We start from the raw sequence: 27,881 nt of genomic DNA, 5'->3' as shown, positions 1-27,881 counted from the left end.
GGCAGGCGAGCTCCAACAGTTAGAGATTGCTTTAAGCATGAGATTTAATCTCTCCTTAGCTCTTGACACTCCACAACTTTATGCATCTCCATTGCAAATTTAAAAGCAAAATGTTCATGGGGCAGTGGTGATGTGATACAGAGCCTTTGAGTGCTGGGTCACTGGTCTCAACTGGAATGACACTGGCAGTAACCAAATGTCATCACCTGCAGATGGATCATTTTTGTCATTGCAAAAGGTCTTTGTGGTCTGCTTCCAGCTCCTAATGTATAGGTACCCCCTTTACATGTCAACCCCATAGCTGGCAGGCTGTTGGACTGCTATTAACAGACAGTGACCATCATCAGGTTGGCCTCTCCAAACTAAGTGTAGGAAAGCTTGCACTGCTGCTTCCTGTGCTGTAACTGTCCTCTGGATAAAGAGGAGACTTCAGTCTTAAGGAATGTCAAGCCGCACCTTTTACCTGCACAAAATTCACTTATAAAGAGCAACAAATGACATCTTCACACCTTGCTTTAGAGAATCTTTTATGGTTATTCTTCAGAATCACACTGATTTATCAGGACAAACATGGAATGACTCAAGGAAACAGCAGCTTTCTGAATAGTCACAAATGGTCCAAATATTTAATAAAACCATCCATCCATTTGTTTTACGTTTTAAAAAAATCCTCTGACTGTTGATACATTGAAAGGATAATATGGCACCATCACTGCCCTGAACTATGCTGAAACACACACTGGTCACTGAGGTTCTTTCCTTCTCTACTGTCCAGCTGAGCTCCGTAGAACCTGTCACGCCAGAGCATTCTCTGTTTGTTACAGAAGCAGAACCCACCATGATTCAGCGCAAATTTCCCACAGAATCTTCTCTTTCCTTCTCAGAAAGCACATTAGTAGATCCCAAACCACTTCATGTTAGGACTAATTATGTCACAGAGTAGGCTACGCTCACAACCATCATTTGCCTCCACCAACAAATTAAAAGTTACGTGTGGTATGCAATGTTCCAACTAGAGTCAGGACTGAGCTGGAATCACACATCCAGGAGTTTTGGGAGATGCTAGGTTGGATTTGAATCCGCAGATCTATATCCACCTCTCTAACTCTGGATTTGGGTTGAATCCAAAGAGCAAAGAGACCATTTATTCTCCAGGATCTTTTTTGGCTTGGTGTAATCCAAAAACTGATGGAATTCTCCTGAGAGGAGATTGCTGGGTTTCAGCCTTAAACTTTCACCTGACTCAGATCCAATCACTGACCCTCCTCAGCCCATCTCTAGTTCGAACACTGAGCCAGATTCTTATCCAGAACCCAAAGGCCTTTCTCTTAGGATTTGAAGAGGTTTGTTCTCATGCCGTTATGGAGCCCCATGTCCCTTTTCTCATTCTATGCCTGGCACTTTACTCCCAGGCTGTGAGGTTTATTAGTTTATTTCTGTGTTACAAAGGTGGGCCTGAGTCAGTTCCATAAATGGGGATGGCATAACCAGGGTGCTTTAGTGTAGTTAATCTTAGAATACCTGCTTCAATACAGCTGCAGGTCCTTAATTCTGATCAGCTGAAACGCCAAACTAGTTTAGCAAATTCTTTCCAGCCAGAATTAGGAATAAAGCTCCATTTTAGCAAAGTGAGGAAATAGCTATAATAAGTTAGCTTGTGAGTGTCTCAATTCAGTGAAATATTTTTTATAGTGCCTCAGCGCATATAGGTGCACTTAAATGTGTTGGCTTCTGAAAGTTGTTTCCAGGTCATGAGGATGAAGAGGACCAGAAATATTAATGAGCACAACTCACCATTTAAAGAACTTGTGCAGTTTGCTGAAGTAGGTTTTCAAGTTCTCAGAAAATTATTCTATTTACTCTAACAAGGATTCCATGTATTGTTGTGTTTTAATATGACTTTGAGGCCAGTAAGAAGTTTGCTGCTGAGAGGGGGAAAAATAAGAGAAAGGGGAAAGAAATAGAGCTGTGAGAAGATAAAAGCAGAGCACCAGGCATCAGTGAGCTTTCAAAGCACCAATCTACACTGCAGTCTAATCCATGCAGGATTAACCAGTTTTTATTAGATCTACACAAGAGGCCAGAGGATTACTCCAGGTAGCCAATGAGCAGATGGTGGAGATTAGCTGAGGGACAAGCATTGGAGAGCAAAAAGTGAAATATTTTCTATATAATACAGTCTTTAGAGCAATGATAGGTCTCTGGAAAGACCTATATTAAGTACTAGAGGCTTTATACTAGAGTTAAAATCTTAGCATACGTAACTTAGTGCATAATAATGTTGGACACAACGCACTCATGAGGCATAGACAAACGACAGTGCAAACAGATTCTAATGTTTTGTTTTTCCATTTAGTAGATACAGTTGGAAAGAACATTGTGTGATTTCTTTAACAATATCCATATTTTTAATAGGCACGAAACACTCCCAATTGTGTGGTCAAGGAATCTAAATGCTACTGTTTCCAAGATAACAAAATGCTTGTGCCTCTCAGAATGGAAGTTGGGCCTATGATGCATCACTATGGCTTAAGATTTTGTCACAGTAAAATTATGCGCAATTCACAGCACAATCACAGTAAAAACAGATCATTTCACACTATGGTCATAGCACTTTGTGGACCCTGCTGCTTGCTTTGATATAGTGCTCTCTGAAACAGGTCTAGATCAAAGCTAATGAACCGTTAATCCAAGGCAGCAAGGTCCATATAAATAGCAAAATTCACGGTTCTGTACCAGTGATGATCACTGTGACATAATCATATCTTCATGGCCCTGCCTTTTGGAATTGGCTGGACACACATAGAACATAAAACTCAAGACAGAGTGAGGAATCTCCAGACAAAAAGATAGAAAATGGGGGTTGCAGGTTTATGTGGAATTTAACTGTGTGAATACTTTATGGCCAATGAGCTGTTGCTGTTTTGAAGCAACACCCTCACTCACCCTACCTGCCAGCCAAAAAGCTACATTGGCACCCGATTTGCCATTGGAAATGCTGACTCCACCAACGCACATACCATCATTGGGCCAGAGCAGATTATCATCTCATACTGGTGAGAATTGGCTGTAAATCCTTTGATTTCATTGGTGTTACTCCAGAATTAGAGCAGTATCTAAACTCTTCGCATCACTCAGCTAGCAGTCAGAGATTAAGTACAAATAATAATTAAATCAAGGTACCGTATTCTGCACAGCTTCTGTCATCGGTGGCAGCCATGCTGATGCATTCAGTGTCATTTTACTGAGGATCAGCCACATTCATAGATTTTGGGGATGTAATAGACAGGAGAGTTGGCTAAAGCTGTATGTTTGTGTTACTGCTTGTTTTAATAGCTTGTCTTTCTTATGATAAATACAGAAGGTGAAACTAATCACTGTTAATGTGTACATTCTCAACGAGGGGACTAACAGACCACAAGGTTTGGTAGAATACATTTTAGACTAGCTATAATTAATTGCACAATATTTAAAATCTGCTTACATATATAATAGGCTCAGTGAAGTCTTCCTTTCCTCCATAAGATATATACATTTTTATCAGACCTTTATTTCACAGCCTTGTCAAAAGACAACTGGCTGCTGTAGAATTACTTAAGTTGCATCCTTAAAAAGGAAACTTCTTTATTTTTGGTTGGCTTTGCTGGAAAAAAATCATTCATATTGGCATAATTCTTGCATATATATTTAATATACAGACATTATTAGGTAGCTAAGAGATGGGATTTTGATGGCCTGAAAAGCAGCGCAACTAGAAAACTAATAAGCTGTGGAATGTTGGGTTACTAAATTACAGGTCCACCATTTGCCTGTTACAGGTTTAAGACTTTGGGGAGTATTGATCAAGGAAGAAAGGAGATACTTGATCAAAGGGGCCAGATTAGATTAAATTTGAACTAATTTCTGATTATGGTTTGGAGAAAATCTGGCCTCCCTACTTAAAGTGCATTCAAAGTCTAAAATCTCTCTCTCTAAAAATAAGCATATTTCACCCCATTCCTTCCTAGTAACATCCATTTTCTTTTAACTGCCAGAGCCATAAATTCCAGCCAGGATCTGAAATTGAAGTTGTTTCCTTCTGCATTTTGTATCAGCAAATGTGGCAGTGTAAGCTTAGTTGACCACTGCACTGACAACATGCATGACGTCTGAATCCAACTCGCTCTCCCCTAGCTGTGTGGGGTTTTCAGGGCCAACAGAAGTAAAAATTCTTGGACATTAAGGTTGTGATCTGCAAGCAAGTCTGATCCCACTGAATTTCAAGAGAAGTTGGGCACTTCACTCCCTTAGGCTCTGGTTTTCAAATGAGCCTAAAACCAGCAGATGACAATTTGTAGGGCCAAATTCTGTTCACACTACTTACATAAGTAGGGTGACCAGACAGCTAATGTGAATAAAAGGGACAGAGGGTAGGGGGGTAATAGGAGCCTATATAAGAAAAAGACCAAAAATCGGGACTGTCCCTATAAAAAGCGGGACATCTGGTCACCCTATACATAAGCAATACCACTGAAGCAATGTGTCTAGTAACAAGATTTGGCCCTTACTATGCCGAAGAGTAGATCTTGTTGAAAAACACTGCACCAATTTTACCATCACTTTTCGCCACCTGAACACCTTAAAAATATATGGCTCAGAGCATGGAACTCAGTCCGGAGCTTCTGGAATGTACCAAAGTTTCATACTAATGGGAAGGTCTGCTACAATTCAACAGGGCAAATTCCGAACACTGCCTTGAGGCCCTTGATCTACAGTTACACACCAATACTGTCTTCCTCACAATACATCAAAGAATAAATTACAACACCATGTGTTAGGAAAACCTGTTGTCTCTGAACCTAGGAGGGAGGATATGGACTGGCTTCAGAGAATTTAAGTACTAAATCAGCTAGTAACCTGCTACAAGAAAAAGGAGAATTCCCGGGATTGGATAAACTGGTACCAGTCCTCACTAGAGGCAGCCACTACTAACCACACATTAGCAACTGGAAGTATTAGCCACTGGAACTCCCAAGTTGTCAGGGATCTCCAGTTTTGCTCTTGACATTTTAATGAGCTTGTTGGGGGTTTTTTTTGCTGATGTTATAAACATGCACCTATCACCACAGTAATTTAAAAATCACCACCGTACACTACTTCACGGGGGAACACAAGCACACAGTTACTACTGCACAGCACAAGTGTCCTGAAGGTCAACTCACAGCTTCTTCAAAATGAGAAAAGAGAATCAGAAAAAAAACAAACAAAAAATACCCTGTTCTAGAGTAGAGGGAAAAATCAAGTATCTTACACTTCCCTTGTTGAAATGCTTACACAGACTTGGCTCAGCAGTATTCTCCCTTTCCTCCCTCCCCCCCACCTCAGGACAGTCTTCTGCTCACATCTCATTAGAATAGGTGTAGTTAGGGGTGGCAGAATACTGTGTTTCATGCTGCATCGTGGCCCCTTGTGCAGCACCGACTGCTGCGTTGTGTGCTGCCTGTTGTACGTGCGGATTCTTCCAAGCTCCCGTGGTCCACTCTTCCTGCGCTTTGCTGAAACTCCCTCCGCTGCCCCGGTAAAATTTATGTACCTGTGTGGAGCAGAGGTAGAGAGAAAAGAGATCACTGATTCACAGAGGCGAGCCCCTAACTTTTTTTTTAATTATCTGGCTAGCCTGACAGAACCTAACACAAAGTGTCCGATCCCGAGAGGTGCTGAGCACTTGCAACTCCCGTTGACTTAACAGGCAGTTACAGGTGCTCAACCTCGCAGTATCAGGACCGAAATCGACAGATGTTGGAATGGCAGCCCTGAAGTCTGGGCTGCTCCATGCAACAATCCTGGCAGTGCAACAATTCTGACCAAAGAGGCTCAACCCTGACCTAATGGGACCTGCTCTGATGGGTGAAAGCAGTTCATCTTCCATCTCCATTTAGTTTTTGTGCTCTACCTAGACTACCAACAAGAGAAGCAAACTGACCTGTTGGGATGGTAGTTCATGATGTGGGCAACTGTTCACTGGAAACAGTAGTGAGACAATCAACTCAACGCACACATGTCACCGATCAATCACTGATTGGTTACTATAGATTGGAACAGCCAATCTACCCTATTACAAGTCTTCCCCAGAGTCATTCAGTCCAGGGCTTTGGAGTGGAGCCCAGAGCTGGAGTGCAGAGCAGCTCCGGAGCCATAGAGCTGCAGGATTTTGCCTGGAGCTGGAGCAGAGCCAGAGCACAGTTCCAAAGTCCTAATTCATTCCCCTCTATAGCCATATTCCTAAGGCAGGAAATGGGATAAAGGAAAGTTGCATTTTATCAGATACCTTTCACGAACACCTACCTCATTTTCTAACCTCGAGAGCCCCCACCCATCTTGCTAACCTCAGAGAATGCATGTCTGTGCTTTGGGGGATCAGAGAAGTCGTAATTAAGACTGAGCAACCCACACATCAAAGAAAGAAAAAAAACAAGGTGAAGGCTTAAAGAGCTCGTTCCCAGCTCTAAACCATAAAGGGTCACCATCAATGAACCAATCACAAGGCAGCGGACCTCTGTAAGCGAGAACGAAGTCCAGGAACAGGAGAAACGGAAAGTTTGGGGCTTTAGTGAAGACTTGAGTTTGATTTATTTTAGATTCTTGCTAAACTTTTTAAAAATTCTAAACATTTCTTACCGTACCCAAGAATTTCTCAAGGGAGCCCAAGTTATGCAAGCAATCAACATTCTTATTGAAGTCATTCTTGCTCAGCTTCTAGGATGAGCTGAGCAATAAGAGTACTTCTCTGTTTTTTATTAATGCAGCAGCCCACAACCTGCATCTTGCCAGAGCCTAAGGGAACTCAAACATCAAGGGTCAAGTCCTGTCTTAGATCTGACAGCACTAGATTTGGAGAGGTTCTAAATTTGACAGTTGTTTCAGCCCTAAATGCAACAGTGGCACCAGAAATTGTGAACAAAGGGTTGCTCCTAACAGAACGAAGGATGGAACAGACCCAGTGGAGCTCTCTCTAGAAACACCATGAAGCAATAAACAGTACATCCCAGCTTGGATCTCCTCCCCAGGAGACCACCCAGAAAACGTCACAATTTCTGGTCTCTAATCCAGCACTCATACCATACTGAGGGCAATGAAGGAGAAGACTGCCACGACTGTAAACATGATGGTGGGGATAAGCATCACCACAGCTGCACCTACGTTGGTCCCAAAGAAGGATATTGCTGCAATCCAGCCACTGCAGGGAGATGAAAAAGGGTTCTGGTTAAACAACGGCATTGTTGCAGCCATGCATATCCATGTTTTTTTCCCCATTGGCTTTGTATGCTGCAAGTGGCAAATCTAACTCTAAAATGATTCTTCTCCCAAACCCTTTAGTATCTTGGATGACCCTTTCCCTGGCTGACAGAAGATAATGCTAAGCCATTCCTGAAACCAACAAGCATCCTAAGGGCCTCCCCAATGCCTCCTAAAAGAACTAGATAAGTTCACGGAGGATAGGTCCCTCAATGGCTATTAGCCAGGATGGGCAGGGATGGTGTTCCTAGCCTCTGTTTGTTAGAAGCTGGGAATGGGCGACAAGAAACAGATCACTCGACGTTACCTGTTCTGTTCATTCCCTCTGGGGCACCTGGCATTGACCACTGTCAGAAGACAGGATACCGGGCTAGATGGACCTTTGATCTGATCCAGTACGGCCATTCTTATGTTCTACCTCCTTTCTCCGCCACATCACATCCTTCATCACCTTTCTCCTCCCACTCCACTAATGCACTCCTACCATACTCCCACTTCCACCCACTCGATGTCCTGAACTAGCTGAGCCAGGGGACTCTGGAATTTTTTTCTTCCTCCCTCCTAATAGGAGTCAGCTGTGCCTAGCACCTGAAGAGAAGAAAAGTTGAACGTGACAGCTTCCTGTCTTCCTTACCAGACTCCCCAGCCAGGGATCCCCACCGCCTGGATAATGCTGATCACCAGCTGGGCCATGAAGGTGAAGAAGAAAGCCATGAAGCTGAAAGAACTGTCTGTCCTACAAGAGAAACAACTTATCATCCTCATCCTCCTCACTGCTACTTGTGTCTCAATCGGTACTCAAGTTGCACTCCGAATGGCAGCAAGGAAGCTATCATCACCCTGAACACCCAATATCTCTGCCACCAGCTCAGCTAACCAATCCCTTTTATTCCAGCAGAGATTTTTTTTGCCATGATGCGATGGATGAGAATGGGAACTGATGGTCCAGTGTGAACAAGAGTTGTCCTCAAAGAATAGTCAGGATAGTGACATCACAGCATAAAGGAGAAAGGAAAATGAGGGGCTCAAGCTGGGAAACGGGCGTCAGAGAGCGGAGCTTCTCCAAGGCTCAATGGATATGTCTACACAGGAATAAAAAACCCATGACTGGCCTGACTCGGGCTTTCAGGGCTCCTGGGCTGAAAAATCTGCTGGTAGGCATTTGGGTTCAGGCTGGAGCCAGAGCTCTGGGACCCTGTGAGGGGTGGACAGTCCCAGAGCTGGAGCTCCAGCTAGAACCCTAACATTCACAAAGCGATTTTTAACCCCACAGCCTGAACTCCATGAGACTGAATCAGTTGACCTGGGCCTGCTGCAGGTCTTTTATCCCTGTGTAGACATACCCTATTTAGCTACTTATATAGTCCTAATTACCATATTATTAGAGTACCTCATAGTTAGCAGATTTTATCCTCAACACCCCTGTGAAGCAGTGAAGTATTATCCCCAATTTGCAGCTAGGAGATGGCCAAAGTCACACCAGTGGAGAAATGAACCCAGCTCTCCTGAGTCCATGTGCAGTGCCCTATCCACTGAACCATTCTTCCTCCTTGCTAGTAGGGTGGACAAAAAAATTTTTTTTTTTAATTTAATTTTTTCATTTTGTTATTTAAATTAACAATAAACCTGTTTAAAATGAAATCAGTTAAGGCCTAAAATTATTATAAGCTCTTAAAACATTTAAATAAAAAACAACTACACTAAATCCATAAGCTTGTATCAAAAACTGAGTTAAAGGCTGTTTTTCTGTATTAAGAAAGAATTGGGGGAAAACATATAGCTTCTGAGGTCAAGCTTTATAAATATAGCACAAAGGTCATGCACTGTATTAAGGGCTTGTTTTGTTCAATAAAAATTAATTTTATATGCTGTGCCGAGTGTTACATTCAATTCCAGTTACCATCACAATGCAGCTTGGCACAAATCATAAGCAAAAAGTAGATTATCTGGCAAATATACGATATACTGTTCACCAGTTTCTAAGATATTAAAATAGACAATGAATAAATCTGAAAATATTAAACTATATAACTGCTTAAATACACATCTATTGTCATGGCATACCCTCCTAGGGAGCCAAAAAGACGTAGTAAAACTAAGGCTCTATTTAGGTGTAAGTGAACATGCTTTAATGGTTATACCAACCAATGAGAATGCACCTCTCTTTAGAAAATGACTGAAGTGCAAATGGAAAATTTGATTAAAATCGAGTATTTAACTCAAGGCATTTCACTTGGTGATTTAAAAATCGCCTTGATTTAAATCAGTCCACCCTGCTCTCAAGTAGGGAACTAATGAAGCATTCAGCAAGCTGCAGGGGACTGGTAGAATGGTGTAGTTTACATTTTGTGATGCACGGATTGCTCTAATGTGCACACATAACTAATACAAATACATGCTATCCACCCCCAAAAACTTTGTAAAAGGAGTCTCTAGTAGGAAGAAAATATTCATCCCTAAAAATAAAAATCAGATCTCTCCCGCAAGCTGGGGCTGCAGAGAACTGAGTTTCTGGAGCTAGCGTGTTGTCTAGGACAAAGAGAGGTCCACAGAGTCACATTTCTTGCAGTAATGGGATAGTTGGATACCCAACAACTAATGTAAGCTGCCAGCGTTCCATTGACTTTAATGGGCCTTTGCAGCTTTACACCAGCTGAGGATCTGTTTTCGGGTTTCCTGAGAATGAAGCTGAGCTTCTAGTGTTAGGAAAAAGGAATTTTTAAGAACCTCAATTTCCAATACCTCTTCCCTCACGCTTTTGTGTCATGGCCCAATGAGACTTGAAAGTCAAAGCATGAACCTTAGAATTAAAGGCCCTGATTCAGCAAGATACACAAGCATGTTCCTACATTGTTGACTTCACTGGGACAAATCATATGCTTAAAATTAAGTGGGCGCTTAAGTACATTGCAAAATCAGAGCCAGAGCAGGAGCTGTTTAGCTGCTCTCCCTCCTCTGTCTCTCGGGACTGTAGAACCCTTTGGTTATTGACTCAATGCAGAGGATTTTAGAGTCAGAGAAGCGTGCTGTAAACACTAAGATTGCTGGTATCCTGTAGTTCTTAGCTGGAACGAGGGGGCTGTGATGTTAGGAAGAAGCACTTGCAACTCATCTAAATATTGACCTATTTTCCCATCTCCGGTTCTAGTATCAGAGAAGGGCTGTCAGAGTTTCTCTGATCCCCAAGGCATCTCCCTTCAGGAGCCTCCACATTCTGCAGCAAAATCACAAAGTCTGTCAACTTGGACAGGAACAGAGCTGGAACGTAGCCATTCATTATGCACTGTACCTGTGGACTCTAGTCCAAGTTACCATGTGATAGAACACAGCATTCAAAGTTTTCTGTTCACATACACTTCCCAATCTCCCATGACTCACGGTCAAGAACCCCACACAGAGGGAAAATATATATTTCATCTATTAGTCTTTATGGAGAGCTGAGCTCTTAATCCAGAACACCCAAGATTTCAAGGTAGGAAAGTACAGTTAAAGGTGGGAAGGGAAGGGAAGGGAAGGGAAGGGAAGGGAAGGGAGGGATTCCCAGATAGAGGTGACCCAGTCTAAGCATTGGTTAGTCATGAGAAGGGGAAAGACAATGAGAAGCTGTGCCCAGCTGTGACCACTTACTTGAAGGCTTTGTAAATAGGTCTAAACCAGCAGACATAGGAGCAGGGTGTAAAGAGAAGGAGCCAGAGAATTGCCAGTCCAAAATTAACAGCTCCACCGCCTCCAATCAGCCATGCGAGGCAGCCAATCAGATTCACTGCCAAGGTGATGCTGTTCACTGCAAACATATATACACACACAGACACACAGAGGGAGCAAAGTAGCACACTGCAAGAAAGTAAGCTGTGACTGGAGGGACACTTCAGGTGGCTACATCCACGGGGTTCAGAAATGTTCAGGCAGGTTTATCCAAAGGTGGGGTTTTGTCTTCATTTTTTATCATCCTTCTCCCTTCTATAATTCTCACAATTAGTCTTTCCATGCCCACCAGGCTCCCTGGCGCAATAGTTTCAAGCTAGCCGGAGCAGACTGGAATCAATGAATCATGGCCCAATTGTGGCTCTCCTGCATACATCATCCATTACAGGACGTGAGAGTTTGGGGGCGGTGGAAAGGTACAATCATCTATGAGTTAGAGTAACTGAAACACAATTAATTTCTCTCTTCCCACCAAAGGATGGAAATGAGAGAACTAAAGGAAGCTTCTCACTTGCCACCAGCGATGGCTTCACTAAAGGGAGTGCACTCCTAGGCGACTTGGACCAAGTAGCCAAGCTGCCTTTCCAAGGACAAATCTGCTTGAGCCACCAACTGATCGATTATGAGAACTGAAGTCACAAGTTCCTAACTGGTCTATGGCACGTCCAGATCAGTTCAACAGGAAAAATATTTCTCCAATAAGATACTAGGAGGCTAAGTGATACAGGCCTACTACAATGACGGGAAGCCTACCACAGACTAGACAATGCAGAGGAGAATCTGTCATCTGCATTTCTGTGCCTCAGAACTTCAGGATGAATCTCTGTTCCAATTAGAATTAACGCCCACCAAGCAATGTAATGGGGCAGCCTGCTGGGATGCTTCGCTGTACAAGATGAAAATATTCAGCCAACCCAGTGATCCGATGGGCAGGGCATCCACATGTGTATTACATCATGCAGCACTCAAGGATGTCCCATCACTGTCTGAGCCCTCCCCCCCACCCTGACTTTTTTTTCTCCCGGGAGACATTTTGAACTCCTTTCTGACATGTCTTCTCCCCAGGGGATAGGTTCACCTCAAGGGTCTCCTTGGACAGCAAGTTAATAGAAACAATTTCAGCGAGTCCAACAGTGATGTGGCGTTTGTGCTTTTGCTTTTCAAGGCTCAAAGAACAAAAGGATACAATTAAATCCAAGTGTAATGAGTGCAGCCAAATCAGGGATGGGGCGTCAAAGTGATTGTACATCTCACTCCCGGCACCCAGCAAAATACACTTAACAGAATAATTTGTCAGTGTCACTACAACAGCCTCCCGAATGAGGAAGGGGAAAGCTGGCGCAGCTCCAGACTCCTAGCAGGACACAGAACCAGTGCTGAAAACTGGGCAAGTCCGCAAGGTGGGAAGTCCATTGGAGGAGACAGATGCATGAGTTAAAAGCATAAACACCCAGTCCCTTTGGTGCTGATTTAGCTCCTTCTAACCTGCACTTGGAGCACACCACTCCCCAGGAAAGGTTGCTTCAATGCAACACTCCATTTTGCTTTCAGTGTTCAGAGAGAACACCTGATAAGGAACAGAAGTCATCTTAAAGGCAGAGAGTGCCTGGCACCTGCTCCCACAGACCCTGCACGTGCCATCCAATCACCCAGCAGCATTCCCCATCCCCCCTCAAAGAAGAAGGATGGAAATATTCATTAACAGCTCCTCCTCTCCCTGCTTCCATCCCACCCCATCTCAGAACTTCTACCTAAAAAAAACATCTGCACCATCCTGGTTTACATAGCAGCAAACTCACCAGTAAAGCTTCAGAAATAGAATGTGGGGAGGGGAGGGAAACGGGCAGGGCCATCCCTAGCTATTCTGGGGCCCTATGCCCTGGTTTGGGGGACAGGGGGAACCACCCCCCAGCAGTCACTGGCGGCACAGCTGGGGCTAGGTTGCTGCACTTCCCTCCTGGCCCTGCTTCAGTCCTCAAGGGAGAGGAGACGGGGCTGGGGCAGAGCCAGGGTGGGAAGAGGCGGGGCTGGGGCGGAGCAGGGGTGGGGGCCGTGGGGAAGAGGCAGGGCAGGGGTTGGAGCAGCACACCACGGCACAGGGCACCAGGAAATTTGGTACCCTGAATTTCCTGGTGCCCTACACAGCTGCATACTTTGCATATGGGTAAGGACAGCCCTGGACAGGGTTGGAACAATCTTCCATCTCATTTAAAAAAAAGGTAGTGACTTCAGTCACTAGGACTATCACTGCTACACAGAAGTCCTCAATTTAGTCACAGGGCAGATGGAGTAGCTATGCAAGCTTCTCCACCAGGAATGCTCTAACCTCAACCTGGAGGGATCTCCTCTGGAACAAGTTTAGTTTCCAAGGGCCATTCAATCCTTGGTCCTTCACCGGGCCAGCCAGTAAAGGGGCCAAATCATGCCAAATGCAGTGGTGGTTTCTTAGAAGTGGACTTCTGATTAAACATTCCCCGCATACCCCAATTTGCTCAGGCAGTTGTGACACTCTCAGCACTGGCTGGGTTTCCTAAGCAAGTGTATCTCCTGGGGAAATTTACTCACTCAGCTGCACTCTGTTTAGTAAAGTTACACAAACTGTGCACTCTGGCTACACTGAATGCCCTTAGGGTCAGGATACCCAGAGCAAAGAGATGGCAAGCTCCATACCAGGCTTCAGAAGGGGGAAAAATACACCTGATGGAAGGGCAGCCCAAAGGGGGTGTAAAACATATCCTCTTCCCTCATAAAGAAGCCTGCCACTCTGCCTGCTTTACTTGCCCACAGGTCAAAATAGTAGATGGTCCCTATGCAAAGGAAATCAATTCCAGCTGCCAGTTTGTTGCATCAGTGGCATTAGGAACTACCCAAGGGACCACAGCTTGGAGGAGAGAGCACATCACACAGCAGCTGCAGAAGGGGCAGGTGAGGTTTGACTCTGAGGAAAGCCTCAAGCGCCTGCACCCTGGGGAGCAGGGTACTGCAGAGGTTACACTTTTTGGCTGGGCAAAAGCGACCGCTCACTGCATCAGAGGCCCTGTACTCGATAATTTAAAGTGGCATTTCAGCTTCAGAGGCAGCCATGTCGCTTTGGACTGGATGTGGAATCTGCAAACTGGGAAATGGGGGTGTAGAGACCTAAAACACAGGGCTGGAGGACAGCTCCATGTCTTCCACCTCAATCTGGCTCAGATTCCTGGCTCAGGAGGGCCTGGCAGGATCTGCAAAAACCTTGCATGGGTTTTTTGGCAGGGAATGGAGAACCCAAGCACAGATATCGCTGCAATTAAATACTTGGAAGTGTGCTGGTAGGCCTACATTTCCCAAGTGACGAGTCCTCTGGCTGAGGGAATCTGACAGGGAGAAAATCAGAGCAGTAAATCCTTCAGCAAAGAGAAACTCATTGGCTGATCTGTTCCACTTCAGGGCAGGCTCTGAGAGGGAGCAGAGTTCATGAGTGGTCTCTAGTTTGTGAAGTGCACGTGATCACCTAGAGGCTGTGGGAGGACACCCTGAGATGCCTTCTAGGACTGGCTCCAGCAGAGTTAAAGCTAGAGAGGAGCTCAACCTGATTTTGGAAGGAGCTCAACCTTCCAAAATCAGATCCCAACTGGAACCCAAACTCTGTGACTGGGGCCTCTTTATAATGGCCCAACCCAGAACCCCACTCCCCAAATATGGAGAAGCTGAGATTTGGAGCTGAATGTCAGGACCCATATCCCATCACTTGTTTAAACCTCTTCAGAAATATGCAAGAGACAAAAAGTCCCTAGACTCTGGAGCAGGATGATGTTCCCCTTAGTGACATTTTGTTCTTTACACTAACACTTCTAGAGAAGAGCATTCAGAGAAGAAGGCATGAGCATTTCTCTCTTGACCCATCTGATCCCTTCTTCTCCTGCAGACACAGGGTGCCTGCCCCAGGGATGACTTACACATCCAGAGGTAGTAAAGGCGCTTGGCCAAGGTGCGATGCTGTGGTGGAATGTCATCATCAAAATCCTGGTAGAAACATGGCTTCAAGGGGATGAATCTTGGGAGTGGAGGAAAATTGTTCACCTTTTCTGTGACAAGAGATAAAATATGTATCACTGAACAGAGCCCAATACAAATCTCTGTTCCTCCAAACTGATCTGATGTTGCTGATTGGTTAAAATGCCGATCTAACCTGAGCAGTGACTTTGAAAGTAGCCTAGTGGATTTACATTCTTCTGTCCCACTGATTTCCAGCTCAGATTTGCTCAGTTTATAAGTAAAAAAAGATGATTTCCCCTCATTGCCAGCCTTGCAACTCAGCTTGGGCTCCAACAGTCCAGCTGGCCTCTTTCTTTCCACACACAATCACCAGGAATAAAGATTGTGCAGGCCAAATTATACCCTTTGTGACACATATGACCCCAGTGAACATAAACTTGTTTGCAAAGGCCAATATGATACCTTCATTAAAGCACTGAGCCCTTCAATAGAAAAACCAGTTCTACAAGATCCAGCAGAGATTTTTCCTTACCTGCCATGGTGTCTATCTGTCCCTATTCCACAGCTAAGTTAGAAAACAGCTTGCACCTCTGCCAAAACTGGAAGAAATCAAGAGACAGTAATGACACTAAGGAAACAGACACCGAAAACAACAGGAAATAATGTTTCCCCTACATTCAATCACTTCCCAGGATTTACTCTGTTACCAGAAGTGCAAATGTCCTAACACCATAATTCCTCCCCACCACCCCACTGATTCGAGCCTGGAGAAATCCTGTAGTCTCTTGGCATTTCTCCAATGTATATCCTTCCAAAATTAAGGCCTGGTCTACACTACGAGTTTAGGTCAAATTTAGCAGCATTAAATCAAATTAATCCTGCACCTGTCCATGCAAAAAAGCCATTTTTGTCGACATAAAGGGCTCTTAAAATTGATTTCTGTACTCCTCCCCCATGAGGGGAGTAGCGCTGAAATTGACATTGCCAGTTTGAATTAGGGTTAGTGTGGATGCAATTCGATGGTATTGGCGTCCCACAGCGCACCATTGTGACCGCTCTGGACAGCATTCTGAACTTGGATGCACTGGCCAGGTAGACAAGAAAAGCCCTGCAAACTTTTGAATTTCATTTCCTGTTTGCCCAGCGTGGACAGCTGATCAGCACAGGTGATCATGCAGCCCCAGAATCGAAAAAGAGCTCCAGCATGGACCATATGGGAGGTACTGGATCTGATCGCTGTATGGAGACATTCATAGGTGGCCATTCCTACTGGGCTGTTTGCCTGTGGCTGAAAAGAAATCCCTTCCGCAGTTAGCCAAGTGGTGGGGGTCGGGGGGTACTGGCGCTGAGCTGTTCACGTTTGGCTAGCAGGGATCTTCCCTGATACCAGCCACGTGGTGTGGTGAGGAGAGGGTTAAAGTGGCCATCCCAGAGAATAGAATAGGGGTGGGGTTAGTCTGATTTCTGCTGCTGCACCTTAACACAAAAACTGCAGCCCTAAATGGAAAACTCAACAGGCTTTGCTTGGTATGGGAAAGGAGGGTGCCGCTGTTATGAATATTGCAGAAGCCGAAAGACTATGGCTTACCAAGGCCGCCTGCCAGCTGAATTCTGTTGCCCGGCGTGTTTGATCTCTAACACCAAAGCCACAGGCACTCAATATAAGATGCAAAAAATAACTTTGCCCCGAAATCACATGTGCTATGTAATGTGAAGAGTATACCGTGAAGAGTATGCCCATTGTCCTGTAAAATATATGTTTTTAAATACTTCTCTCCCTTCTCTTCCTCCTGCAACTGCAAATGTTTCAAGCCTCCCTCCTCCATTCCAAAGGCTAACTCAGATAAGGCGGCAAAAAAAAACGTATGCGTGATTAAATGTTCTCTGAGCTCATGCAGGATCCCGCATTGAAAGAGCTCAGCAGAAAGGGTGGAGAGACACAATAGCACAGGACAGGAAAGTGGCCAGTGAACATGAGGAGAGGTGGCAGCAGGCAGATCAGAGGATGCACGAAGCAACACTGCGGCTACTGCGGGAACAAACGGACATGATCCGGCGTCTGGTGGAGGTTCAGGAACGTCAGCTGGAGAGACTGCTGCTGCAGCCCCTGTTTAACCACCCTCCCTCCTCCCCATGTTCCATAGTCACCACCTCACCCAGACGCCCAAGAACACAGGGGGGGTGGAAGGCTCTAGGCACCCAACCACTCCACCCCAGTGGACAGAAAGCTGTCATTCAACAAGTATTGAAGTGGCCTTTTCCTCCCCTTCTCCCACACCCCACCCGGGCTACCTTGTGAGTTATCTCCCTATTTTTATAATCAATTAATAAAGTATACATAGTTTTTTAAATGATAGTGACTTTATTTCCAAACTGTGATCGAAGTGGGGAGGGCGGTTGGCTTACAGGGAATTAGAGTCAACCAAAGGGGTGGGTTTTCATCAAGGAGAAACAAATAGAACTCTCACACGGTACCCTGGCCAGTCATGAAACTGGTTTTCAAAGCTTCTCTGACACACAGTGCTTCCTGACGTGTTCTCCTAATTGCCCTGGTGTCTGGCTGTACGTAATCGGCTGCCAGGTTATTTGCCTCAACCTCCCACCTCGCCATAATCGTCTCCCCCTTATTCTCACAGAGATTGTGGAGCACACAGCAAGCAGCAATAACAATGGGGATATTGGTTTTGCTGAGCTCTGAGTGTGACTTTATTGATATAATCTGGGACCATATAGAACATGGTTGCAACCAAGGTCTTGTAGTGGCACCAAATCTTATGTAAAGGGGGTCCATATAAGGTGTCTAAGACCAGGTTATGGGTGGCTGGTTATGATTATGCTGTCTGTATGCATGTGTCATTTTGTAGTTGAAGTTATGAATATTGAATCTATACTGTCTGTACTTCAAACTTATGCTGTGCTTCTGGGGGACATCCCAGACAAGTGGGTGTTAGCTCTGCCTAGCCTGCTTGATGGCCCACTAAGGACCATCAGCTATACAACTGACCCATTGAGAGAAGGCAGATACGCCTTGTAACTCAGCAAAGCATGCAGGGACTTGCCCATGTGACTCCAGACTCCATTTTACTGTAATTTTCCACAGTAAGAACAAAGAGGTGTTCTTACACCTGGAAAAGCCTATAAAAGGCTGATGCCTCATCTCCATCTTGTCTTCAATTCTGCTTCTTGCTTGTGGAGGGACTTTGCTACAAACTGAAGCTCTGAACAAAGGACTGAATGACCCATCCCAGCAGGGGATGTACTCCAGAGACTTGATTTGAACCTGCAGTTATTCTATCACTTCTACAAGCCTGAACCAAGAACATTGCCATTACTGTATGTAATTAATTCCATTTAACCAATTCTAGCTCTCATTTCTCTCTTTTTCCTTTTATGAATAAACCTTTAGATTTTAGATTCTAAAGGATTGGCAACAGCATGATTTGTGGGTAAGATCTGATTTGTACATTGACCTGGGTCTGGGCGCTGATTCTTTGGGATCGAGAGAACCTTTTTCTTTTATTGGGGTGTTGGTTTTCATAACCATTCATCCCCAGGACGAGAGGCACTGGTGGTGATGCTGGGAAACTGGAGTGTCTAAGGGAATTGCTTGTGAGACTTGTGGTTAGTCAGTGAGGTGAGATCAAAGTCCTCTTTGTCTGGCTGGTTTGGTTTGCCTTAGAAAAACCCCAGCCTTGGGCTGCAACTGCCTTATTTAAGCAATTGGTCCTGAATTGGCACTCTCAGTTAGGTCCCGCCAGAACTGCATCATCACACTGAGCGAGTCAGTAAACTGTGTCAGCGACCCTTCAAATGTCCAAATGCACACTCCAACACCATTCTGCACTTGTCCAGCCTATAGCTGAACAGCTCCTTACTATTGTCCAGGCTGCCTGTGTATGGCTTCATTAGCCATGGCATTAAGGAGTAGGCTGGGTCCCCAAGAATAACTATAGGCATTTCAACATCCCCAACAGTTATTTTATGGTCTGGGAAGTAAATCCCTTCCTGCAGCTGTTTAAACAGACCAGAGTTCCTGAAGACAAGTGTTATGAACCTTTCACGGCCATCCCACGTTGATGGTAGTGAAACGTCCCTTGTGATCCACCAGTGCTTGCAGCACCATTGAAAAGTACCACTTGCGGTTTATGTACTGGCTGCCAAGGTGGTCCAGTCCCAAAACTGGGATATGCGTTCCGTCTATCACCCCACCACGGTTAGGGAATCCCATTGCAGCAAAGCCATCCAATATGACCTACACATTTCCCAGAGTCACTACCTTTGATCGCAGCAGCTCAGTGATTGTGTGGGCTACTTGCATGACAGCAATCCCCATAGTAGATTTGCCCACTCCATATTGATTCCCGACTGACCAGTAGCTGTCTGGCTTTGCAAGCTTCCAGAGGGCTATTGCCACTCGCTTCTCCACTGTGAGGGCTGCTCTCATCTTGATATTCTTGCGCTTCAGGGCAAGGGAAAGCATGCCACAAAGTTCCATGAAAGTGCCCCTATGCATGTGAAAGTTTCAGAGCCAATGGGAATCATCTCAGACCTGCAACACTATGCGATCCCACAAGTCTGTGCTCGTTTCCCGAACCCAGAATCGGCGTCCCACAGCATGAACCTGCCTCATTAACACCATGATGTTCATATTGCCGGGGCCCGCAGTTTGAGAGAAGTCTGTCCATGTCCTCATCACTCTTGTCACCGCACTGCCGTCACCTCCTCGCCTGGTTTTTCAGCTTCTGGTTCTGCATAAACTGCACGATAATGCGTGAGGTGTTTACAATGCTCATAACTGCTGCGGTAAGCTGAACGGGATCCATGCTTGCCATGCTATGGCGTCTGCACAGAAAAAAGGCGCAAAACGATTGTCTGCAGTTGCTCTAACGGAGGGAAGGGCGACTGACAACTGTAGCTATCCCAAAGTTCCTGCAGTCTCCGCCAACCATCTGAATTCTGGGTTGAGCTCCCAATGCCTGATGTGGCAAAAACATTGTAATGGGTGGTTCTGGTACATGTCATCAGCCTCCCCCACCCTCGAAAAGCAACAGGAAAAAATAGTTTCTCGCCTCTTTTCACTGTCACCTCATGTCTCCTGGGTGCTGCTGGCAGATGTGGTACTGCAGCACTACACAGCAGCATCCCTTTGCCTTGCCTTGCCTTGCCTTGCGGACGGCAGACGGTGCAGTGTGACTGATATCCATCATCGTCGTCCCATGGGTGCTCCTGGCTGGCCTCAGTGAGGTTGGTCGGGGGTGCTTGGGCAGACATGGGTGCTCCTGGTCAACCTCGGTGAGGTCAGTTGGGGGCGCCTGGAAAAAAATGAGAATGACTTCGGATCATTCTCTCTAAGTTTTGTGTAACTGAGATTCAGTCCTGCCTGGAATATCATGCCAGCTGGAGGCTTCTGCTCCAGTCTGCTCTCCCAGTCGGCAGCACCACGTGGTCGTGCCTACCCCTTGCTCCCATGGCTCATGAACCCTGGTCAGTAGTAAGGAGCAGTCCAACTATAGGCTGAGCAAGTGCAGAATGGTGGTTCACTCTACTTCCCTGTAAGCCAATCGCCCTCCCTTCCCCTCCCCATTTTGATCTCTGCTTACAGAGGCAATGAAGTCAGTGTTGTTTCAAATATATGCATGCTTTATTACTTCATCACACAAATGGGGGGATAACTGCCAAGGGTAGCCCAGGAGGGGTGGGGGAGGAGGGAAGCAATGGGTGGGGTTGTTGTATGGGCACCCCCTAGAATGGCATGCAGCTCATCATTTCTGTGGGACCAGAACGGCAGTTTGCATCTGTGGTTCTTTAGTAGGCTTTCCTGATATTCTAGGCAGCACTGACCCTCCATTAGACAAAACCTAAAGGAGAGAATGACCTAGGGAGTCATTCCCATTTTTGTCCAGGCGGCCCCAACCGACCTCATGGAGGCCAGCCAGGAGCACCCATGCTTGCCTAAGCACCCCCAACCGACCTCACGGAGGCCAGCCAGGAGCACCCATGCTTGCCTAAGCGCCCCCAACCGACCTCACAAGAGGCCAGCCAAGAGCACCCATGACAGCAGCAGATGGTACAGTATGACCGGTAACCGTCTTTGCTAACTTGCAAAGGCAAGGAGCTTCTGCTGTGTAGCACTGGAGTACCACGTCTGTAAGCAACATCCAGTAGACATACAGTGACAGTGAAATAAGGCTGAACGGGCTCCATGCCTGCCATGCTATGGTGTCTGCTTGGGCAATCCAGGGAAAAGGGCACTAAACGATTATCTGCCATTGCTTTCACGGAGGCAGGGTTGACTGACAACGTTTACCCATAATCACCTGCAACAAATGTTTAGTGCTTAGTGTGGATGCATGCACTTGACTTTATACAATCTGTTCCCAAATATCGACTTCTGTAAAATCGGAGTAATTTCATAGGGTAGACATACCGTAAGGGAGTAAATTGAATCCCTTCCTGTCTCCTCCTCCCCCCCAGCAAAAAAACAAAAACAAACCCAACCTCTCCACCCCCTCCAAAAAAACAAACAAACAAAAAAAACAGTTGGCTTCACTGCAACATTCCATGGGATGATCCTCAGACAGAAAGATCCCAGCTACCTTCAATAAGCATGAAAATCACCCCTGGTATGGCAAATCACTCCTTTCCATTGTTTATGATATATACATAGCCCTCCGTTTTCGGGTTTTATTTTATTTTTCCTGGGAATTTATCAGTGTTTATTATTACAACAGAAAAACAGGTGGAAATTGGTGCTAAAAATATTAATTTTTCTGGTAAATATTGGGGTTTATTTTGGTTGATGGAAGAACTGGGGGGAAGTATTCAGTAGATTAATGCTCTGATTAACAGAATTCAATGTGGTTTGCTGCAGAACTAAAACAGAACTCAAAACACAATGCCACCTCCGAGTTTAAGAAAACAACACATCTCTAACCCCCAAATAAAACTTTTCACTTGAATAAACAGTTGACTGTTGCAGACTTAGAACTATTAGCCTATAACTATTTACATTTAATAATTGGGCCACACCATTTGCAGTGCACACACTCAACTGCATCCTTTTCTCCGGTTTATGTTTTTTTTAAAACTTTCAAATATTTCCTTGTGTTCTGAAACGTATTCTAATACAGATTTTAGTTTTTTTCCCATTTTAGTCTGTCAGATCTTTAAACTGTTATATGCTAACAGCTTGAAACGTGCACGTGGTGGGTGTGAGATTCATCTGTACAGTCAGATGCGCACCCATTTCAGAGCTTGTGTGCATACCTGTTTGTTTATTGTGTTTATCTGCTAGACTAATACATAGCCTTGCTTCAACAGGCAGCTTTGCATATACATACAGACTAATGCATTATCGTAATATATATATATATCATGTTTTCCTAATAAAACAAGTTTTTTATATATATTTGAATGATACAAAAGTAGGATGAAAAAGCGGAAAAAAAACATAATACTTTTTGTAAAACCTGGGATTATTTTGGGTAAAAAATAGGTTAAACTGAAAATGAAGGAGCTTTTACATATATTAGACATATGTCTCTACAGTATTTGTACATATACCCAGATCTATTGTCCACTCCGGGAAAGCCATTAGAGTAGGCCACTGGCTACAAAGGCCTAAAACATGTGTTCCAACTAAAGTGCTGGCTGCAGCATGAAGAGTAAAAGAAGATTCAGTAATATGGGGCAGGGAGAGGCTTAGGACTGGTCTACACTTCCGCGGTAAATCGATCTAACTTATGAAACTTCAGTTACGTGACTAACATAACTGAAGTCAATGTTGTTAGATCCACTTACTGCGGTGGCTCCACTGCACTGTGTCGACATCCCCACTCCTCCCTCCTGGAAAGTCCTAAGTGCTGCCAAACAGCTGTTTGGCGCTGGGAAGCGCTGGGAGTTAGGCGGAGGAGGAGAGACGCAGTATGCTCGGGGAGTAGGGTGGAGGGCGAGGAGAGCTTGGCAGCCAGTGGAGGGGAGCTTGGCTACCAGTGGAGTTGGTCCCTATGGTGGGCCACAGGAAATAACTCCATGGGCCGCATGCAGCCCGCGTGTTTGAGACCTCGATCTACAATTTACTTGCATTCAGAAATTAAAGTGCTTGTGAACGTTTTTAATTTATAAAGTGCACCAAGTGTAGATCAGTTCTGGGCACATGCAGAGTTTAAAAACCAATACGCTGCCAAATAAATGAATAAATAATCTCAAATGCCTTACACTAGGTCCCGAAGGTCCGCAGACTTGGGCTTGGTTAGATCAACTGAGGGAGTAGGTGGGGAAGGAGGAGAAGGAATGAGAATTCTAGAGTCAAGGGCTATCCACTTAGAACGCTATGTCCCCAGGCATTTAAAGGTATGGGCTGACTGCTTAGGGACCCATAGTGACCTCAGCTACTACTGCTGTGCATAGGGAAGGAGAGTGTCTCTCAGGAAATTCTGTGGCACCTTATAGACTAACAGACGTTTTGGAGCGTGAGCTTTCGTGGGTGAATACCCACTTCGTCAGACGCAGGTAGTGGAAATTTCCAGCTGCTACCTGCGTCTGACGAAGTGGGTATTCACCCACGGAAGCTCACGCTCCAAAACGTCTGTTAGTCTATAAGGTGCCACAGGATTCTCTGCTGCTTTTACAGATCCAGACTAACACGGCTACCCCTCTGATACTTCTCAGGAAATTAAGCTCCAGGGATTTTTAGATTGATAGGGCTAGGGGCACACACAAGGTATTAGAAATCAGTATCAGCACCATGAATTGCACCCAGAAGGAAGAGCATTTGTCAGAACTTTGGTTTAATATATGCACCAAGGTTGCCAAATAGTTTAGTAGCCACATGGAGCATGTGTCTGCTGAACCTGTAGAGTTCTGAACTAACTGCATCACAGCTCAAATGGTCTAGTTCCCACAACGTCCTCATATGTACACTGAGAAGAAATGGATGTGTACATACTCGTGAATAGAACCCCACTTAAGCCTGCGCACGAATCCACAAGACAGGTAAGCCATTGCTTCAAAACACTTTCTGGGATCCTTCCAGAGAAGAAAACCAGAAGCACCCAATCATGGCTTTCAGGCTAAACAAAACCTCATAGATGATGGTCCCAAAGGCTGCTGATAGATCTAAAAGAAACAGGATAAACACCTACCCTTTGTCCATCACTAGGCAGAGTCTGCTCACCAACTAGGCTACAGTAGTGTCAACTGCATGTCACTACCCAAAACAAAAGCAACATTTAGAGGGATCAAGGAAATCTAAGGGACTCCAGGTGATACCAAAGCTGCACTAGCGAGATTCTTAATTGTAGCAGAGGCCTAACCACCACTCCAGTTAAATTGACACCTTGCCCTCTCACAGGGAGGCATTATTCTCAATAACAGACTTAGTACCTGTTTGATTTTACTAACCATCAGGGGGCATATGTTCATCTTATAGGACTCTGTCTGAAGCTCTCCCAGTGTATCTCCTTGGTGAGCTTTAAAGTGATAGTGCCTATATACTTTAAAATAAACCATAAATAGATATGTACAAATAGCACCTTATTATTAAGTCCCTGTACCAACGGTAAGCTGGACCTAAATTTTGCAGCAAGGCAGCTTCATTAAATGAAGTTTCATTGAATTAAGTATGGAAATAAACAAGTCACTACCGCGGCTCCTGTATTTTTGGATAAGAAGCTCAATTGGATACCATCTCCAGGTTTTCAATTTTTACTATGCTGTCGATTTTTGCATCTACAAGAAGAGAAAAAGAGGTAGACAGAAGAAAAGATGGACTGACAACATAAAAAAGTGGACAGGAATGGACTTCACGGAGACTCAAGCATGACACACAGCTGTCAGGGGTGGAGACAATTGGTTGATTGCTCATCAGTGATGGTGCCCCAATGACCAAGGCGGTTATGGGAGTGATTATGAGATTTTTGCATAGAAAACAGAGAATAGCATCACAGAATGTGCCAGGGGAAAGTGAGGTCCTGATAGCTGGTGCTTTTGGCACCCAGGAGGATGCAGAAGAAGGTCTGGCACTGGGGATAACACACACTGCCATGACATTTCTGCCAAGATGAGCAGCTGAGGCCTCTGACAGCATGTGCCCAAACAGGAGACACATGGCCTGATTTTTAAAATAGTTGAGCACACATAGCTCCACTTGCAGACAATGGGAGTTGGCGCTGCTCAGCAATTCCAAAGGATCAGCTCCAAGGTTGTGTCCCAAGGGTGGTCAAGTTAAGTGCCCAACCACGGATGCACAGAAAATTAGAAAAAACATTTACAAAAACCCTAGCACACAAATCTGTAAAGCCCGTTTAGTGATCAAACCCACGTATGGGGCTTAAACTGACGCAAAGTCACTTTCACATAAACAAAGTCACCCAACACAACCATCCGAACCCAGCCTACTGTCCCCCTCTCCTGCACATCTAATCCAGCTATTAAGTTCATGCTCAGACAGTCAGTTTGCTGAATATTCCAGTCCCTCTGTTATTACTTGTGGGTAGAAGTGCAAGTGCAGACCAGAGAGAGTCACTTTTACCTACGGGGCCTATCTAACCCTCCAGTAAGAAAATCATTTGCACAGACAAGGTCCAATAGGTTAACTACGAGTGATGAAAAGTAAAACAAATACACAACACATATTTGGGACCAAATCCTAGCCCTACTGGAGACAATGGACATTCTACCATTGACTTTAATTGGACCACCATTTGGCCTTCATAAAAAATAATGGATATTTTCCCTTTATGCAGTGAAATTCCCACTACTGCCTGCAGATCAGCTGCATGCGGGCTCCACATTTCCGACATCAGGGCCCTGATTGTCTGTATAGCCAATGCTATACATAGAAAAGCACTCTTTGAATCTTCCTTACCATGTATCTGAAATGACTAACACTCCAGCTCCCTAAAATGTGACATACTGGGTGATAATAGGGTTTACACTAATTCACACTTTCCCCTTGATAGAGAAAAAACACACAAGTGAGAAAAAGAACCATAAAGATAGGCAGGTACAATATCTTCTCCCACAACCCTGCAACTCATCTTCAGATGGCGACTGTGGTGGGGATTTCACTGGAATACTCAACTCCTCTCTCTCCTGTAATAGGGAGGTCTGTGGTGAGAGTCACTGGGTTATTATCCCACCTCCCACACGCAGTAGGCACAGGGCGCCAGTGTATTTCAACTGGGCAGCATTAATTCACCCTCCTACCACTTTAGGAAGGAATTTTCTCTTGCATTATAATTGGAGCTGGGATCAAGACACAAGACATGCATCCAGTTAGCCAATGCCCCAGCATGCTAAGGCATTCAGATCTAGGGTTTTGGTTCAGCACGTTATAAAGATGGGGGCCCTCGACAAAATTCAAATCCAAGTTCCAACATCAAAACACCCCACGATATCAGGGAAGTAGGTTTCTTCTGCTTAGCTCCATCTTTCATTGCAATACACATGACAGTTACTCACTGCATGTTAATAAACAAGCCAGTTGTGCAGAACTCTGATTACGTCATCACGCAGAAGGCAATCAGGTCTTCCAAAAAAAATCCCTGCACACTCAGTGAGCAAGACAGTAGGTGGTGGAAGGCCCCTTTGCACACACAAACACACCCACAGAGGGGGACAGAAGGCCCCTTTGCATACACACACCTGCAAGGGTATTTTTGTCATTTAAGGTTAGTGAAACGACCACTTGCACATATGCACAAGAGGAATGGTCGGGGGCATATTGGCAGTCACAAGCCCGCATGGACTAGGAACTGCATGGTTCCTTCTGGGTGCCTGAATGCACATGGGTTATGGGGGTGCAAAGCCCCTTCTGGGCAAGAGTTTGCACACGAATTGGGGGGGTGCAAGGCCCCTCTGGGCAGGAGCATGCACACAGATGGGGGGGGTGCAAGGCTCCCCCACGCAGGAGCAGGCACACGGATTGTGGGGTGCAAGGCCCCCTCTGGGCACACGCACACACTTGGGCAGAGAGATGCAAGGCCCTTTGGCACGTGCACACCCACGGTTGGGGAGTGCAATGCCCCCTCAGGGCACATGCACACCCACGGGTGGGGGGGAAGGTCTCTTCTGGGCACGGGCACGCACCCACGGGCGGGGGGGCGCAAGGCTCCTTGGCAAGGGCGCGCACACGGGGCGTGCAGGGCCCCTTGGCACGCGCACACTGGCACCGGGACGGGGCAGCTCCCAGCCCGGCCAAGCCCCGCACTGCTCGCCCAGGTGGCTGAGCCGCGGGGGCCCGGCTGCCGTCACTGCGAGGCTGACTGGGCCCGCGAGACTCACCTCCCTGCAGCGCTCGAGCAGCGCAGAGCGTCAGGCCCCGCAGCCCGTCCCGGGCAGGCAGGCAGCTCCGGCTCCGCGTCTCACAGCCCCCGCCTCCTGCCGCAGCGCCCGCAGCTCGCGCCTGACTCCGCCCCCTCACTGTCCCCCTCCCCGCCGCGCGCAACTCTCGCGAGAGCCGGGGCAGCCTGGCGGTCGCTGTCCGAAGTGCTGGGCCCGCCGGCGGCGCGGGGTGCGATTCCCCACAGCCCGGGCTGGTTCCGGCGGGGCCCAGCGCGAGGGGGAGGGGACACAGGGGGACCTGGCTCTAACCTCTGAGGCGGGAGGGGCCCCCGGCGCTAGGGACACGGGGGGGTGCAGGACTCTGACGGGGGCAGGAAGGACCGGTCTGTGAGGGGGTGGGGTGCCCCAGGCTCCAGGGAGGGAGGGGGTAACAGGCTCTGAGGGGGGGGGGGTGCCCCGCGGGGGAGGGGATTCCAGGCTCTGAGGGAGGTGGGATGTCCTTGGGGAGAGGGAGGCAGGAGGGACCAGGCTCTGAGAGGGGCAGGAGGGCCAAGCTGTGCGTGGAGCGGGTGGGGCTGGCCCTAAGGGGGGCAGGAAGCACAGAAGGGCCCACTGGTCTGGAGGTGGCAGGCTTTGAGATG

At 46.1% G+C, this 27,881-nt stretch overlaps 1 protein-coding gene across 1 annotated transcript; it reads right to left on the bottom strand.

Moving 5' to 3' along the window:
* Positions 1-510: 510 nt before the first annotated feature.
* SCAMP5 (secretory carrier membrane protein 5) lies at positions 511-27,352 on the bottom strand. Its single transcript, XM_032799799.2, has 7 exons — positions 27,241-27,352; positions 15,488-15,554; positions 14,916-15,044; positions 10,903-11,059; positions 7,910-8,011; positions 7,099-7,216; positions 511-5,572 (listed from the first exon to the last, which is right to left on the bottom strand). Exons 2-7 carry the CDS (start codon positions 15,492-15,494, stop codon positions 5,378-5,380), a joined length of 708 nt encoding a protein of 235 aa, XP_032655690.1. The 5' UTR covers positions 15,495-15,554; positions 27,241-27,352; the 3' UTR covers positions 511-5,377.
* Positions 27,353-27,881: the final 529 nt, after the last annotated feature.

Source organism: Chelonoidis abingdonii, chromosome 9 (genome assembly GCF_003597395.2).
Source record: "Chelonoidis abingdonii isolate Lonesome George chromosome 9, CheloAbing_2.0, whole genome shotgun sequence".
NCBI lineage: Eukaryota > Metazoa > Chordata > Testudines > Testudinidae > Chelonoidis > Chelonoidis abingdonii.
The sequence above is the reverse complement of the archived record's forward strand: the minus strand, read 5'-3'. Positions and strand labels throughout refer to the sequence as shown.

Bases quoted from the DNA above. Each gene is read 5' to 3' on its own strand.
- SCAMP5 (XM_032799799.2), bottom strand. The intron at 11,060-14,915 runs GTAAGTCATCCC...ATATGTTTGCAG, and splicing joins CCTTTACTACCTCTGGATGT to TGAACAGCATCACCTTGGCA. The intron at 5,573-7,098 runs GTATGAGTGCTG...TGCTCCACACAG, and splicing joins CCTTCATTGCCCTCAGTATG to GTACATAAATTTTACCGGGG.